Genomic DNA, 17,565 nt, shown 5'->3' with positions numbered 1-17,565 from the left:
CCCCAACTACTTTTCATTTCCCTTCAGTGCTCAGTTCAGGAGTCATTTCCTTCAGTAAGGCATCTCGAATTCATCTGAATCATCTTCCATCCCTCTTAAAGCATCCTCATAACTGACTGCAATTCCTTGCTTATCTACTTCAGTTACCAGACTCAGACCACCTCAAAGGCAGGGATCATGGTGTCCATCTTTGTGCATCCAGGTATTGTATATGCTATGTATTTAATAATTGACTTGAACAGAGGAAAAGAAGTAAAATATTATATAAGTTTAGAGAAAATGCGCTGTTAATACATAGTTCCAATGATTTATAGCCCCCTATCTATTTTAAACTTTAAACTCAATATAGTCTGCCACAAATCTTAAAGAAATGAGTCATGGCACAAAAGCAAAAATTAAGAACTTACCACACTGTTAAACAACAAACTGGGTTTACGGCTGTAGCCAACAGATGGATGGTTAAATTCTCCCACCCCATCCCCTAGTACCCTCACCCACTACCACCAACTCTAATTTCCAATGGCTGTAATTAAAAATATGATCAATACTTATTTTTGGTATAATTCTTTGGAAGTCTGAAAGAAAAAACAAATAGGATAATGTTTAATGAGGTTGAAAGATGATCTACAGTACAAGTACAGTTGTGCTATTATACGGCTGGCCAGGTGTGGTGGCTCACTCTTATAACCCCAGCAGTTTGGGAGGCTGAGGTGAGAGGATTGCTTGAGGCTAGGAGTTTGAGATCAGCCTGGGCAACACGGAGAGACAGCGTCTTTACTTAAAATATATACATTTAAGAAGTAAAATTAATATGATGCTAACTTATATGGGGAATGACATCCAATGATTAAATGTAAACAAAACAAAAAAGAGAACAAACCCTTTCTGTTTTATTGGTGTTTCACAGATACTTATTGGAATACCACAGGTAGTTATGGTTCCTATTTTAAGAGGATATGTAAACACTGGAATGACGGTTAAAAATATATATGTGGAAAAATAAGACTGTTTGTTATAAAGAAGCATGAAGAATGACTAAATTGCATTCAAGTATTTGTAGATTTATGTTACAGATAGTGCTAAATCTCTGTTCCCAGTTCCCAGAAACAAGATTAGACTATTTTTCTTCCTGTTTTGAAAAAACTGGATTGCTCTAAAAAGAAGGCAAGTCTACTGTACTCGATTCTGGGCAACTTGAGAAAATGATCAGAAAACTTTTCCACCTCTTTATGCCTTTAACCCAATCTTATAAAAATTGCAACAACAAAAATGTTGGTGATTAAAACAACGCTCCTTTCAGGGAACTCAATTACCCACTAATTATTAACTTGGTCAGGAGGTTTTAAAGCAAGACAAACCAGAGTTCCATGTATATAGCCTACAGAGGAAAAATGAAAATACATAGTATCATCATCCCACAACATGCAAGAAAGAAAACTTTTTTTTTTTCTTAAAGAGGAAAATGTCCTACCATGATTTATGTTTGCTGTGTGATCAGCTGCAGGGAAGTGGTGCTCTCCACTATTCAATCCTTTCATCAGCTTCCAGTGTGAATCTTCTGTGAGAAATCGCTCCCAGCCACAGAAACCCGACTCAAAGTCACAGGTGAGATGCTTTGCTGTTACACGTGGAAGAGAAAAAGGTGAGGAGAAACGAAGAGCATGCAGGGAAACACTGCTCTGCATTAGCTAATCATCTTAGGAGGCCTGCAAAATTATTCTTCTTGGTAGTGAATGTTCTCTGATTATCAGAATAGCTTGCCTTTATCCAGTCCCACACCATATCGCAGGTGCTGTGTGAGGCATGACCCTTCCACATGCTTCTATCTGTAAGTCTGGTACATTTCATTCCAGTTGGCCATTTCCATTGTATTTAATCATGCAAGGTGGAACTCCAGAGCTTTTCAGGGAGTAACTAATTTGCTTGCCCAGTATAAACCTGCTGAGATGGTAGTTTAAAGGAAGAAAATCCATTGGGAAGGGGAAATTTAAATTAATTCTGGACACGCAAACAACTTGAGGTCAGCATCTCAGTATTCATTTTATTATTCTATCCTAACACTTTCTCAAAAAAAAAAAAAAAAAAAAGCCTAGCCGTTTTGGAATTGCAGGTAAATTAGATATTCTGAACTGAGCTTGTGTTATCTTTTGTCTTTTCTTTTTCTTTTTTTTTTTCAGGTGGACTCTCGTTCTGTCACTCAGGCTAGAGTGCAGTGACACAATCTCGGCTCAATGGCTCAATGCAATCTCCACCTCCTGGGTTCAAGCAAGTCTCCTGCCTCGGCCTCCCAAATAGCTGGGATTACAGGCACATGCCACGATGCCCGAATATTTTTTGTATTTTTAGGAGAGACAGTGTTTCACTATGTTGGCCAGGCTGGTCTTGAACTCCTGACCTCAAGTGATCTGCTCATCTTGGCCTGCCAAAGTGCTGGGATTACAGGCATGAGCCACTGTGCCCAGCCTGAGCCTGTCTTCACTTAATACATAACTCAAAAGTTGCCAAGTACTTAATTTCCTCCATTTATCATAAAAGAACTGGTTCTAGAGAAAGTCGGTGTTTGGAGCATACTTTATAGGCATCTTTCACAGCTTTGACACCAGATTTATGAGAGAAAAATAGACAGTTTCATAAGACTGGGCATTCAACTAGAAAGTCTAATAGCTTGATTTGTGCTTTCAAGAAATTCATTTTTATGTGCTTAAATTTCATTTTCCTAAAATAAGAATCATAGTATCAGACTATCTTAGATAGTACTTTTGGGGAAAAATTAATACAATTAATTTATAAGCTTATTCCTAAATATTCCTCTTTATGCTGAGGCACTTTTCAAACAGTGGGGGAGAAAAGGAGAATTAAATTGATTGTCAGAAAACATCCAAATTTTTGACAGGATTCTAAGATCTTCATGGTATCGTCTTTAATAACAATAAAAAGAGCCGTACTACCACTGAGTTCTAAGTATGTAGCAGGTATTTTACACATATTACCCTTAATTCTTACACTCTACATAGTAAATACCATTTCCTAAAAGAGAAAATTGGAACTCAGAACACGAAGCAACTTGCCTGTGATACAGTTTAGTAATTGAGACATCGAGACTTTGAACCTGACACCAAAAGCTCATACTATGAAGCCTCCTTAAACCAGGAACTCTGTTTCATAATTTAAAAGATTCCATTGCCATGGGTTTGCTTCTGACCATTATATTCAACTTGTAAATTTTAAATAATATGGCCAATTTAACTAGCATATCGAATAAGCTCACTATATCCTAATAATCAAAGCATCTTCAAATCTCCATAAATAGGGACACCTGATTTTATGACCACATATTTTTACCCCTGATATGTCAACTATTAAAACATTGAAGTGTGGTATGCAAATGATAATGCCACTTCCAATTTCTCTACATGCAAATTGAACCTTTAGATCTGAAAGCCATGCTTGTTAGACTGTCATAGAATAGACATGGGTCTTCCATATCTGTGGGTTCCTTGTTGCAGATTCAACCAATTGTGATTCAAAAATATAGTATTAGCAGGATGTGTAACCTGCAGATACAAGGGCTGACTTTTCCCCGGGGCTCAAGTTCTCCAGGAACTTAAGCATTCATAGATTTTGGTATAACATTTCTTTCATTACAAATGAATATTATTTTTTTCCTCTAAATGGATTTATCTACAAATAAAAAACAACTAAATTGACTACAGTATAGTAACAAAAACATGCTGCATATCGAATAATGGTGCACTGATATGACAAGGAAGTGCAATTTGCCCATATACCGAGCTGGAAATCTATTGCTCTTGGCTATGTTTTTCTTTTCTCAGGTGTGTCTACACAATTTATTGGATATGGTTGTTGACAAAACATTACTCCCCAGGGGAGAGTGCCTTTTGTTTTTGACACAATCTTGAGAACTTATAACACAGCTGTGACTTTCTCCTTGGGCATTCACAGAACCCTCTGGTCTAATCCTTTGGTCCTCTGTGAGCTCTGCCACCTTCTAGGCCACCTCCAAAATTTTCTGTCAGTTGGTGGAGTGTGGAATACGGCATGTTCTCACTCATAGGTAGGAACTGAACAATGAGATCACTTGGACACAGGAAGGGGAACATCACAGACCTGGTCCTATTGTGGGAAGGGGGTAGTGGGGAGGGATAGCATTAGGAGATATACCTAATGTAAATGACAAGTTAATGGGTGCAGCACACCAACATGGCACATGTATACATATGTAACAAACCTGCACGTTTTGCACATGTACCCTAGAACTTAAAGTATAATCAAAAAAAAAAAAAAAGAAAGAAATATTTAAGACTCAAAGTACATATTTGGCCTCCGAAATGTGCTTCAAAGTTCCAAATTCTTGGCTGTGGATTTGACCAAGAAATTCTTCCACTTCACTACATGGGTACCCCCAAATCCTAGAACATACTTCCCTGGAATACAAAATCTTCCATAGGTAGAGTGACCACATGTCTGGCCTGGCCCAGGGTTGCTTCAATGCATGCCTGTTGTCCTAGCATCTTTTCCCTCTCTCAGTCCCTGTTTGAGTAATAAACTCAATATTGCACTGTTAGGGCAGCAAACTATGCATTGCTATACAAAGGAAGCAAATCCATGCAAACAGCAATCTTCTTCATCGCAGAGAGCTGCTGAAGTCACCAACCTAATTTCCCCAACAAGGCAGTGGTGTGAAATGGCAATGAGATCGATGAGTGTGAAAATGGAAAGTACCATATGACTGATGCACCCCAAACCCTTACCCAGACTCTTCACAATTGAGCTGGTCACTCAACCGCAAAGACGTAAAGAACGAAGCTCTCAAGATAAAAGCAACTTTTGATTGTATATATGTTGAAATTTGGCTTTAGGACGAAAATTCAAACCATTTCTTTCATTACCTAGATGTTTTATCGGTTAAAAAATGTCAATCACTGTGCTTTTTACAGAACGCTAAACACCACTATCCTTTGAAAAATGAAAATTAGCTTTCAAAATCCATCACTGTAAAGATTTGTGAAAGCAACATGGTGACATGGTGCAACCACCTCTGTAAAAACCTTGGTGAATTGCTTGGCTGTTTTTACTAATGTGTTCCTGTACACGTAAAAGAATATTTTTTAAAGCTAAAAGTTCAAGAACTTCACTGTGCTGTAAAATATAAGTCAAGTTCCAGTAACCAAACTGAAGTTCTTCCATTAATATCTCCCCTGTGTAATTCAAAAACTTTAAAGTGAACTTATAAATATCTGAAGAAAGCCAGGAGAGTCAAATGCATTATAGCAATTATTAAATGCCTTATCATACTATATGTGTTAAATGTAAACATTTGCAAAATCTAAAAAATATCTATTCATGTTATAAATAAAGTACTTTCATTAAAATAATGATTTTGATTACTTGGTTGCTTTTATTTTAACTTTCTGTGATTATAGAATACGCTTCACCATCTCTAAGTGCAGTATGAGATATGACACTGTTCACAATTTTAGAAAAATTTTACTCGCGAGTTTGGCAGTTAAAGTAATATCTTAAGATTATGACAAAGCTTTCTCTTGCATATTTAACCACTGCAGCATATGGGCAGACAAGAAAGAATTTCATTGTTCAGCTGAGAAAAAATCTGGATCATGAAAAGTAAAATATTTTATGAATCCTCTAGAAGCTAATCAACTCTCTGTGAAATAAAGGGGAAAAAAAGCTATGTAGGGGAAATGAATGGGGAATATTTCACTTAATAAGAATATATAAGATTTCAACAGGATTACATAAATATTTTGTTAATATGTATTGCAAACCCACACAGATCATTGCTACACTAAATACTTTTATGTTGGTATTTCCTTTCCCTTGATGAAGTGTTTTAGCATTCAACTTTTTTCTAACATGAAAGATTTCTAGAGACAATATCACAGTAAAAATTAATGCATTATACAAGATTCTTGCTTGAATTTCTTTCATTTGACTATTATGCCAACGTTCCCTTGAAGGCACACAATTCACATTAGCATTTAAAATTGTTTTAAAAGTCCTATAATAAGAAAAACCCTATTTCATGGAATTTCCTGAACTATTTTGATTTGAAGATATATCTATTACGCCAACTTTTCTGGAACACAGTGAAGTAGATTCTATATATATATTTTTTTCCTATACGAGTTATTGAAAATTTTATATATAAATACAAATGTGTATTTTATTGTGGTAAAATATACATGACATAAATGTAATATTTTAACAATTTTTAATGTAAGGTTCTATGGTATTAGGTACATTCCCATCGTTGTACAACCATTACCACCATCCAACTCCAGAACTTTTTCATTCCCAAACTGAATCTCCACCTCTATTAAATAATAACTTCCATATCCCCTCCCCTCAAACCCTGGCAACCATTTTACTATCTGTCTCTATGAATTTGCCTCCTTTAGGTACCTCATATAAGTGGGATCCAACAATATGTGTCCTTTTGTCTCTGGCTTACTTGACTTAACGTCTTCAAGGTTCATCCATGTTGTAGCATGTGTCTGAAAATTATATCTATTTCATGTATAAACTGTTCAGGGATCCAATGTGTATCTTTGGATATGTTTGGCACGTTGCATTTTAATTATTTTGATAGAAATTTTTTAAACATATTGCATATATATGTATTACTTTTTTAAGCTTTACTGATGTTTACATGACAAATAAAATTGTAACTAAGGTACACAATGTAATATTTTGATATACATATACATAGTGAAAGGATTACCACAGTAAAGCTAATTAGCATCATTTCATCATATAGTTACCTTTTGTGTGTGTGATGAGAAGATTTCAGATCTACTCTCAGCAAAGTTCAAGAATACAATACAGTGTTATTAACTGTAGTCACCAGGCTGTGCACTAGACCCCCAGAACTTATTCATCTTGTAAGTGAAAATTTGTATCTTTTGACCAACAGCTCCCCATTTCCGCCAGGCTTCAACCTTGGACAACTGCCATTCTACTCTCTGTTTCTACAAATTCAAGTTTTTTAGATTCCATGTATAAGTGAGATTGTGCTGTATTTGTCTTTCTCTGTCTGCGTTATTTCACTTTGCATCATCCTCTGCAGGCTCATCATCGTCGCAAATAGCAGGATTTTTCTCATTATTGCTGAATAATATTCCATTGTGAGTACATATATATTTTATAAATACACACACACACCACTTGTTTGATCTATTTTCAGAGACTTCAGTTGTTTTGGTTGGATATTTTGAACAATGCTGCAATGAACATGAGGGTGCAGATGTATTTTAATCTTAACTGCTCTCATTTAATACAGGATTATGTTAATAAACATAGAAAACCTATTGTTTGGTTTTAGAGAAATTTTACTCAGAGTTCATCAGTTAAAGTAATATTTTAAGATTATGACAAAGCTTTCTCTTGCATATTTAAACACTACAGCATATGAGCAGACAAGAAATAATTTCATTGTACATCTGAGAAAAATTCTGGATCGTGAAAAGTAAAATATTTTATGAATCCTCTAGAAGTTAATCAGCTCTCTGTGAAATAAGAAAAAAAGCCATGTATTGGAAATGAATGGGGAATATTTCATTTAATAAGAATATACTAGATTCTAACAGGATTATATTATAACTATTTTGTTAATATACATTATAAATATACATTATAAATATTTTGTTAATATTCATGCTCTAAAGGACTAGCAAAGTGATAAGAGTTTTTGCTTCTACCCTGAGAGAACTCTGACCTGTTTGCCTTTAGTTTTTATCAATTTTCTTTAGATGCCATCTGTTTCTTCCCCTAGCTGTCTTCCTTCCTGAAGCCTCTTTGGTACATGGTTCTCAAAGTTTCACATGCAGACAAGTCACCTGGGACCTTGTTCCATGTGGCTTTTGGTTCTGAAAGGCTAGGCCGGGGCCTGAGGTTCTGCATTTCCACTAAGTTCCCAGGTAATGCTGATGCTCTGGTCCGTGGAGTTTGCTATTGCAGCAAAACCCACAGGCCCTTTTTATTAACTGCTTTTGAAAAGCCACTGGTCTGGAGGCTACGTTATGCCATATATTAAAATAATGCCTAAAAGTAAGGGCAAGTTGATAATGAGAGAAGACCTGAGTGAGTCTGCCTTTGGGGAAAAGCACACTGTGGAATACCAACTGACAATCCTCACGAGTTCATATTTACCCATTCTCTAGAATTCGGTAAGTATTCCCAGTGCTATTCAAACTGCCTGCACAGACTATACCCTCCTAGAGATTCATTCCAAAGTGCAATTAAAAAAAAGATAAAAACGTATTTTTCTTGTGCTTCATGAACATGGAAGAATCAATCGTTTATGAAAAAAACTTGATATTGCAAACTCAAATTTGTAAAATACAAATGCATATGTATATGTAAAATATTTTAAAGTGGTTTTAAATTTCAAAGGAAAGCTTCTCTTATTTTGTAAGAATATACATATGCACGTATCTATATGCACAAATATATTAAATACTTTAGTGCAGCAAAAAATGTAAATTTATATCAGTTCTAATAATCCAAATCTATATAACTTCACAGCAGAAATAACTGTATAAATACATGAAACACTCATTTTGGTATCAAAATACATGAATACACATATATACTGTATGCAATATGGCTACATTTTTATGACATATTCCCTATATCAAGTCAATCTCAGTCATGCAAACATGACAGGTTTGCTTTGGACAAATGAGGTTATACTATTTAAAAACTTAAAAGATTATTAAGTAATACTGTTTTTGTTGAGAAACACAATTACCCGTTCCTGCACTCACCCAAAGAAAATAGCAGAACAGTATCAAGATCTACTGAATTGGAAAAATGTCATATATATAGTCAATGAAACTTCAGTAAATGAGAAAATATGTCAAAAATCAAATGCTAAAAAATTTTTAAAAGGTGAACATAAAGAATGATTTACTACGGGGAAAACAATGGAGGGGAAAAAAGCTAAACTTTCAAATACACAAGTGCCCAGGTGCAGTGGCTCATGACTGTAATCCCAGCACTTTGGAAGGCCGAGGTGGGTGGATCACCTGAGATCAGGAGTTCAAGAACAACCTGGTAAACACAGTGAAACCCCGTCACTACTAAAAATACAAAAATTAGCTGGGTGTGGTGGCACACACTTGTAATCACAGTTACTCTGGAGGCTGAGGCAGAAAAATCGCTTGAACTCGGGAGGTAGAGGTTATAGTGAGCCAAGATCATGCCATTGCACTTCAGCCTGGGTGACAGAGCAAGACTCTGTCTCAAAATTAAATAAATAAATAAATAAATAAATAAATAAATAAATAAATATTATGTAAGTGGAAAGAAAGGAAATATATTTTCCTTTAGTTATTGACATTAAGAATTATAGAAACTGTTAGAAATATTTTCCCAATAGAAATGCACCAAATTGTCTGTAAAAAATTTAAATAAAACATAGAAAGAAACATCACATACACTGGAGTAAATAAATTGTTCTTACATTGTTTGTTTTGAACAAAAGAAGGGAGCCGCCCAAAAGCTCCATTGAGCTCACAATGGTTAGCTGATTACTTGGTCTAAAGCTAGGAGTCTGAGGTATTAACTGGATTGCTGTTGATGAACATGGCAGAAGGGGATTTTAACCTTACTTTCTCATCTCATCTCTCCCATGTCCCTCTGCGTTGCTCTTAATAAAATCCAAGCTTCCCAAGAGAAACCTATTATACAGAGCTTTTCACTTAAAAGGTGGCATTTCTCTTATTATAATATTTTCACCTCTGCTCAACCAAACATCTCGCAAAAACACTGCAGTAAAATAAATGTCAAATTTTTAATATCTTTTAAAAACCACCTGTTTGTGATACAGAAACTGGATTCATATCCTTGGAATTCATGTTTTCTAAAGAGACACAGGGATCTCAGTTGCTAAGTTACCTCATATGAGAACCATCCTGTGGATTGTAAATTAAATTGTATTTTTGTTGAAATATGACTATGCTTGAATAGTAATGGGATCTCTTGTCATCACTTCTATCAAAGACTCTTCAGAAAAGGCCTGAAAGGTGTTGGGGCATTTTGGCCCTCCCAAACGCCAGTCATGGCTGAAATGATTTCTTTCTTTTCTTTTTTTTTCTTTTTTGAGATGGACTCTCACACTGTAGCCCAGGCTGGAGTGCAATGGCGCGATCTCAGCTCATGGCACCTCCACCTCCCGGGTTCAGGTGATTCTCCTACCTCAGCCTCTGAAGTAGCTGCAATTACAGGTGCCCACCACCATGCCTGGCTAATTTTTTGTATTTTTGGTAGAGACGGGGTTTCACTATGTTGGCCAGGATGGTCTTGAACTCCTGACCTCGTGATCTGCCTGCCTCGGCCTCTCAAAGTGCTGGGATTACAGGTATAAGCCACGATGCCTGGCCAGCTGAAGTGATTTCTAGGCAAGTAGGAGGAGGGTGGCCCTTCCTCCAGAGCAGCCATGATGGCTGAAGGCTGCCCTGGAGGAAGGGCCACCCTCCTCCTACTCGCCCCTCTCTGCTACAGCTTCCAAGATGATTGACTAGAGAAGGAAAAAGCATACACTTAATAAAAGTTGGTAACCCATATTATATACCTCCAAGGGGAAGGTACAAAAAGGTTCCCTCTCCTACCCATCTTCTCTTTAATCAAAGCACACACATTCACGCACCCAGCCAACAATAATCACAACTATTCATTTGTAGAACACATTGAGAGAGATGTTGCAGTTTTTGCAACAAGCACCAAAACATTAAGTTAAAATAGAGATCCCTGAAGGAATAGTAGTAATAGTTTCAGAGCGATAATCCATATTTATCATATTTCATACATATGACTCACCTTTGCCTTGATAGAAACAAGGACTATTTTAAACCCAACTAACAGTCATGAATTAGAACGTGTAAACTAGTAAGCCATTCAGTCACTTACCGCAAGTTTCTGGGTCTTCATCACTCCCATCGGAGCAGTCCTGCCGAGAGTCACAGACAGATTCTTTGGCGATGCACTGGCCACGAGAGCAAGGGAATTCATCTGCAGAGCAAAGCTTTCTGGATTGGGCCTGTCCACAGGCATAGACCCAGAGGTGATCAAGCCCAATAAAACTTCTCTGGCTCAAAAGAGTCCCTTCAAAAATAATCTTCAGGAAGAAAAAGATCAATTTGTGAGTTTACAATCTCCTTAATAAGACAAAAAACTAAAGAAGGTTGATAAAGACTAAACAGTTATTGAGGAAAAGTGTTTAAAGCAACCAAGGCAATATATAACGAAGTTCCTGTTTGATAAGCTCAACTCATGCTCATAAGACTGATGGAAACATCTGCTCCACTAAAGGCTCAGAGACACCTCCCAGGATCAGGCAAAACACAAGCATCCCACTTAACTATCGAAGATGTCCCTGACTGCAGACTTGTTACTTGGTCATCATCCTTAATTTTCAAGGAAAATAAGAAGTATTGTCATTACTTATAGAACAATAGCTGTAACTGCATCTGACTTAGTTTTTAACTACTGAAATTAGTATTGGAATACATGAAGAAAAATATCAGGCAAATTGAAACAGCCACAATATAGGAATAAAAAAATGTAAGGGAATAAACATAAAACTCTAGTAAACTTACATAAAAGAGTAATTTATGTGGTCACCAACTGAATTGCTAGCTTTTCTGAAGATAAGCAATATTAGCAAATGAAACAACCACACATTGCTAGTCAAGTGTAAGATAATGTCCAAGTATTAGTATTGCTTGAGTTTCTACCAAGAGCAATTATTACTTAAAACCAAAAGTGCAGAAGAATAAATAGCTGACTGTATCACAAATAACTAATTATTTGCTGTCCAAAACATTAGCCATGAGCCAGAGATGACTATTTCAATTCAAATCAATGAAAATAAAATAAAATTTAGTTCCCTCAGTCATAGTAGTCAAATTTCAATTGTTCAATACTCTCATGTGATCAGTGGCTACCATATTAGACATCAGATATAAAGCATTTCCATGATGCAGAAAGTTGTACTAAACAGCCCTAAATGTGGTTAAAATTCCTGCCAGATACTAAGAATTAAAATTGACTTCCTTCAGTTTCATCCAGCTTAAAGTTTCTGAATAGATTTTCTTTTCAAAACATGAGGGATAGGCCAGGTGTGGTGACTCACACCTGTAATCCCAGCACTTTGTGAGGCCAAGGAGGGTGGATCACTTGAGGTCAGCAGTTTGAGACCAACCTGGCCAACATGATGAAACCCATCTCTACTAAAACTACAAAAATTTAGCCAGGTGTGGTGGCACATGCCTATAGTCCCAGCTGCTTGGGAGGCTAAGACAAGCGAATTGCCTGAGCCCAGGAGGTGGAGGCTGCAGTGAGACAAAATCCCACCACTGCACTCCAGCCTGGGCAACTGGGCAAGACTCCATTAAAAACAAACAAAAAAACACAAGGGATATCTATTTGTTTGTTCATTAAGAATTACTTAAGGTCAAATTTTCAGTTTGCAAATATGTCTAATAATTTGGTTTAGAAAATAATATTAAATTCAAATCATATCCAACAATGAGAAAACTTTGTATGCCGCTACATACTTTTCCCATAATGAATTATCATACACATAAAAATTATTAGTGTATAGCTGTGTATTTTCATAGCAGCAAGAGATCAGATATGCAGAAATGATATCAATTTGGGGTTCAAAAATTGATGGGTTTAAACTTAGGCCTCAAAGGCCTATAATTATTGAACAGCTAATTATATTACATATGCACTTGAGAACCCGGAATAAATCTCAAATTCATTTTCTTTACATTTTACTTTATCTTTGAGTTAAAACAAAATTTAATCTTCAGTTTATGAAAAAAGAAACTTGTTTAGTACCTGAGAAGTTATAAAAACAGACATCAGCCTAAAAAAAATTAAAGTGTCAATATGTTAACTCAATAGGCTGTGATAGGATGTATGAATGGAAAATCACCATAAAGAAATGAAATGGATTTCATAACCCACACATATAATCAGTATCATCATTTTATACTCACACTCCAGCAAAAATAAACTTACACATTCCATATAACATGTTGGTGCAAAAGTAATTGAGGTTTTGGTCATTGAAAGTAATGGCAAAAGCCACAATGGCAAAAGCTGCAATTACATTTGCACCAACCTAATACAAAAACAAAATATCAGTGTAATTTTTTAAGAGACAGCATTCCTATTGAGCCTATGGGGAGCAAGAAAGGAAGGCTGTGGAGACCAAGGAAGCTGTGAACAAGAGTGGATACACTCAGTTTCCTCTGCCATCAAAAATTTGGTCTGAGAAGGAAAAGGTACAATTTAAAAAGTAGGCACTCTCCCCAAATATACAAGTACGCATCCCTAACTTAAATGCTAATTTAACTTTAGCAGCCCATGATCAATTTATTACTGCAAAGCTAAAACTTAAACCATGATTTAAAAAAATACTTGTTTTGTTTTGTTTTGTTTTGTTTCTTTCATACCTTAAATGTCTTCAGACCTTCTGGTATTAACACATCTGCTTTCACCCATTGGCTGTGAGTTGATGTGTTGTATGTCCAAAATATTTCTTCTTCCTTTGATTTGAAGAGAAAGACATCACTCATTCCCCATATTCTAATCTTCACATTTACACACATGCTCTCTTAATTACATTTTAGTAGGTATTACCTTACCTGTAAGATATAAAGTACTAGGAAATCTAAAGTCTTGGTAGTAAAATTGAAAAAGCTGAATATCATTTTAAAAAATAGGAAAATAAAGCATGTTCATGCAGTAAAGCTGCTTTTTGCAGATAAATGGTATTAGGATGGAACAAAAATTTGGATGAAATCTTTAAAAAAAAACAGTAGTGAGCTTCAAAAATAAAATTCTAAGTAACAGCTAATAAAATCAGCAATTTAAATGCTGATCTCAATAACATTTTTACATTTTGTTATATTGCCATGATACTAGTAAAGAAAAATATTACAGGAAAACAATATAAAGGTTAAAAATGTTATCAGATGCATTATCTGCACAATTTCAATTTATACTAAATACTTTTTCCTATGGAAACATTTGGTCCAAGTTCCAAACCACACAGTTATTTTCTGAAAATTACATTCTTAATTTGGTCATTCTATCAAAGGCCTATTTACATCTTTTGGAGAAATCTATGTCATGCACCTGTACAATGATCATTTTTCAGATTGCAAAATGTACATAAAATTGTTACTACATGCTATGAGTATAGTAATGAGCCTTTACTGCATTCAAAATATTTATTGAGTGTAAGAAGCTCAATAAAAGTCTATGGTGAAACTCCATCTCTACTAAAAATACAAAAATTAGCCAGGCATGGTGGTGGGTGCCTGCAATCCCAGCTACTCAGGAGGTTGAGGCAGGAGAATCACCTGAACCTGGGAGGCGGAGGTTGCAGTGAGCCAAGATGGCACCACTGCACTCCAGCCTGGGCAACAGAGCATGAATTCATCTCAAAAAAACTAAATAAAATAAAATAAAATTAAAAAGTCTATAAGTTACCCAAAATTTTGTCTACTGCATGTATGGCATTGGTCTTTATGATTTATGATAATGCTTTTATGTTCTGAAATCATCTTATTTTTATTTACATTTTATCATTCAAATTAATTTGAAATTTCTCCCCAAAAATAAACCAAATTGTTTATAATGTTACATATAGAATGCACTAATTTTTTAGGTAACAATATGATAAAAATGCGAAGATTGACATAATTATATCTCAGGTCGAGCTCTGAGCCTGGCTTTGTCCCACTTGCTAGCATGAGATAGAAAGCAGCCCTGAAAGGCAACATCTTGTTGTAATCCAAATGACACGTGATATCAATATTTGTCTCCTCACTCAGCGTCACATATTTTATTCATGCCCAAGATTTTCTAAAAATGAATCTACTTTCAACTTAGTCCTGCACCCTCAGATGCCTACTCCAAATTTCCAAGTCCTAAATATTTCAGAAGATAGTCTAAATCCATTACAATGTACTTCATTACTTATTCATATCAACTGCGAATATTTCCACAAGACAATGAAGCACATTGGGTGGACATACTGTCGGCTGATAGCTTTCATGGCGGATCAGGATGAACTGGAGTTATAAAAAGTTGAGACAAGCAACTAATTTTTCTTCTACTTATTTCTTACACAACTTCAGTTATTTAGCATCAAAACACTTACACCCTCCACAGATGCTTTCAGTGACACCTCTTGGCAAACTGCATTCACCACTTTCCCCCACTTTCATTTTATGAAAATAATTTAGAACTACTGTGCTCTTTTTTCAGAGTGACTAATTGATTCCCCTCTGCTCCCCCTGAAGATGGGTGCACTCACATTTTTTTGAAAAGTGAGCAGTGTTCTTTCCAAACTTAAATGGTTTTTCATAAGCCAAGTTCATAGCACACAGTGAATAAGATCTAAATTTTTCTATACATTTTCCAGTCTGATGGCACTAGCAATGTTTTGTAAAAAGAATTTATTCTAAGTGAAATCAGGTTTCATTTTATTTCTGTTCTTACTCTCCCTCTTTCTAGTTACTTTTCACATGTGTTAATGCAAAAAAAGAAATCTCCAACTCAGCAAAGCTTTTCAAATGATGTCCTACTTTTCTTTTATCTTAAAATCAGTAAATAATTTTTTAAAAAATATATCTTTGCTCCCCTAGTCCAGGATCAATAATGCTGATTTAACTTTCAAGAAAAATATTTAACATATTTATTAACACTTTATCTCTTAGAGATGCCAGTCTATGCTTTTCTCTTCCAGTAAAGAAATCAAGGGTACCAAAGTCAACGTTGTTGAGTTTCACTACTTTTGATCACATCTAGGAATAAGACCATGTAATCTCGTAAAGAATTACAAGTAAATTTGGTTGTAAAGAAAAATTACACGTAATTTTTTTTGGTAAATAATTATATGGAAACTTTACACAGAATAAAAAGTAGGCTGTTGCTATGAGTGTTATTTTATAGATCATGGACACAGATCTAACCCAAGAATAGTTAGATGGTACAAACTTTAATTGCTACACACTTCAGTGAACTTTGTATTTAACAACTTGCCTTCCCCTGAGTTTTTCACTTCTTAAGTTTTAATGTCCTCTGGAAATAAAGAAAACAACTTTCAGCATTCTTGCTAGATATTTCTTGGCTTACCTGCTCACATTTATAGAGTAATAGATGTTCATAACAGAAAACAGCATTCTATTCATAGAAAGACGTAAATCATCATTTTCATCAAGAGCTATTTTTTTAAATGATAGCTTTAGAGTCCTTTTAAGTGTGTGATAAAACACTGACTTGTGACTTAAATGTACTTTGATGCAGATTTTGCATCAGTGAGTAACATATGTATAGAGGATAGCAAATAGTATCAGAAAAGACAGGACACCTCACAGAATACTGTCTAACGAATCAAGCATCAGTCAACAATCTCTAAGATGTACAACCATTTGGTTCTGGTTAATGCACTAGATCATTTCCCTATGATTAACTTCTTTTCTTATAATATGACAGACAGAATCTCGATAACTGTATTACTGATTAATAGAGTTAACGATGTGTGGTATCTAACATCATTTATATATGATGTAATACTTAAAGCCAATTTGTTTTCACTCCTTTCTTGCATAGTACTAAAGCCACCGGAAGAATGGCACTGCTCATTTTCAGTAATTTCAATCTACACACATTCATAAATACATACATACTATACATACACATTCATAATTACAATAATACACACACATTCATAATTATATACACAATACATACACACATTCATAATTAAAAACATAATTCCATTCTACATGCAATGAAACTTCTAAAATGCATCACTCATTTTCAGAGCAGATTAAAATAATCTTCAGGATTAGATCACATTATAATACAAATTTCTACTTAAATTTAGGCTAAGAACTCATTCAATTTTAATGAAATAATTATCTGCCATCTGAAAAGCATTACCATAGGCCCACATATATAATTTAACCATTTTTAACTATAATTTAAACTCAACGAAATTATTCTAGAATTTATCTACTATGGCTTTACTGAAGAAGGAGCTGGAAATTATAGAATGTTGCAGACTGCATGGAGGCTCACTGGGATTGGTTCAAACAGCACAGGTGACAGCAACTGAAATACTGAGGCCTGAATGGTGGAACGTACATGGATACAGTTAAATTTTTTCTCTCTTCCTTTTCGGTAAAATTGATGCCATGTATCTGGACAGTTTGTAGTGCTGCAGGAAGGATAAGGAGATGCTGTCCCCTTTTCTTCCTCCCCCCACACCTTACCAAATGGAATGAAATATATTAAATAGATTGCAGGGCAGCGACTACAAAGTACTAGTGCAAAAATCACAAAAACATAACAAGTTCTAGAATGCCAGAAAAATTATATCGCATGCAATTAAAAAAGAATTTATATGCATATGTATATTACTTTACATATCTATATGTATGTATATGAATGTGTGGGAAGATATATATATATCACATCCACATCTATAGATATGTG

General features: G+C 35.2%; 1 protein-coding gene across 5 annotated transcripts in view; it reads right to left on the bottom strand.

The window, feature by feature from the left end:
• Positions 1-17,565, bottom strand: part of MALRD1 (MAM and LDL receptor class A domain containing 1) — a 732,448-nt gene that overhangs the window by 631,493 nt on the left and 83,390 nt on the right. For all 5 annotated transcript variants that reach the window (XM_028826041.2, XM_077945484.1, XM_077945481.1 and 2 more), the window contains exons 9-11: positions 13,509-13,601; positions 10,951-11,158; positions 1,472-1,618 (exon numbers count right to left, since the gene is read on the bottom strand). In XM_028826041.2, coding sequence (XP_028681874.2) covers positions 1,472-1,618; positions 10,951-11,158; positions 13,509-13,601 — 448 coding nt within the window. The remainder of the gene's footprint in view (positions 1-1,471; positions 1,619-10,950; positions 11,159-13,508; positions 13,602-17,565) is intronic.

This window comes from Macaca mulatta, chromosome 9, assembly GCF_049350105.2.
Source record: "Macaca mulatta isolate MMU2019108-1 chromosome 9, T2T-MMU8v2.0, whole genome shotgun sequence".
In the NCBI taxonomy this organism is placed as follows: Eukaryota; Metazoa; Chordata; class Mammalia; order Primates; family Cercopithecidae; genus Macaca; species Macaca mulatta.
The sequence above is the reverse complement of the archived record's forward strand: the minus strand, read 5'-3'. Positions and strand labels throughout refer to the sequence as shown.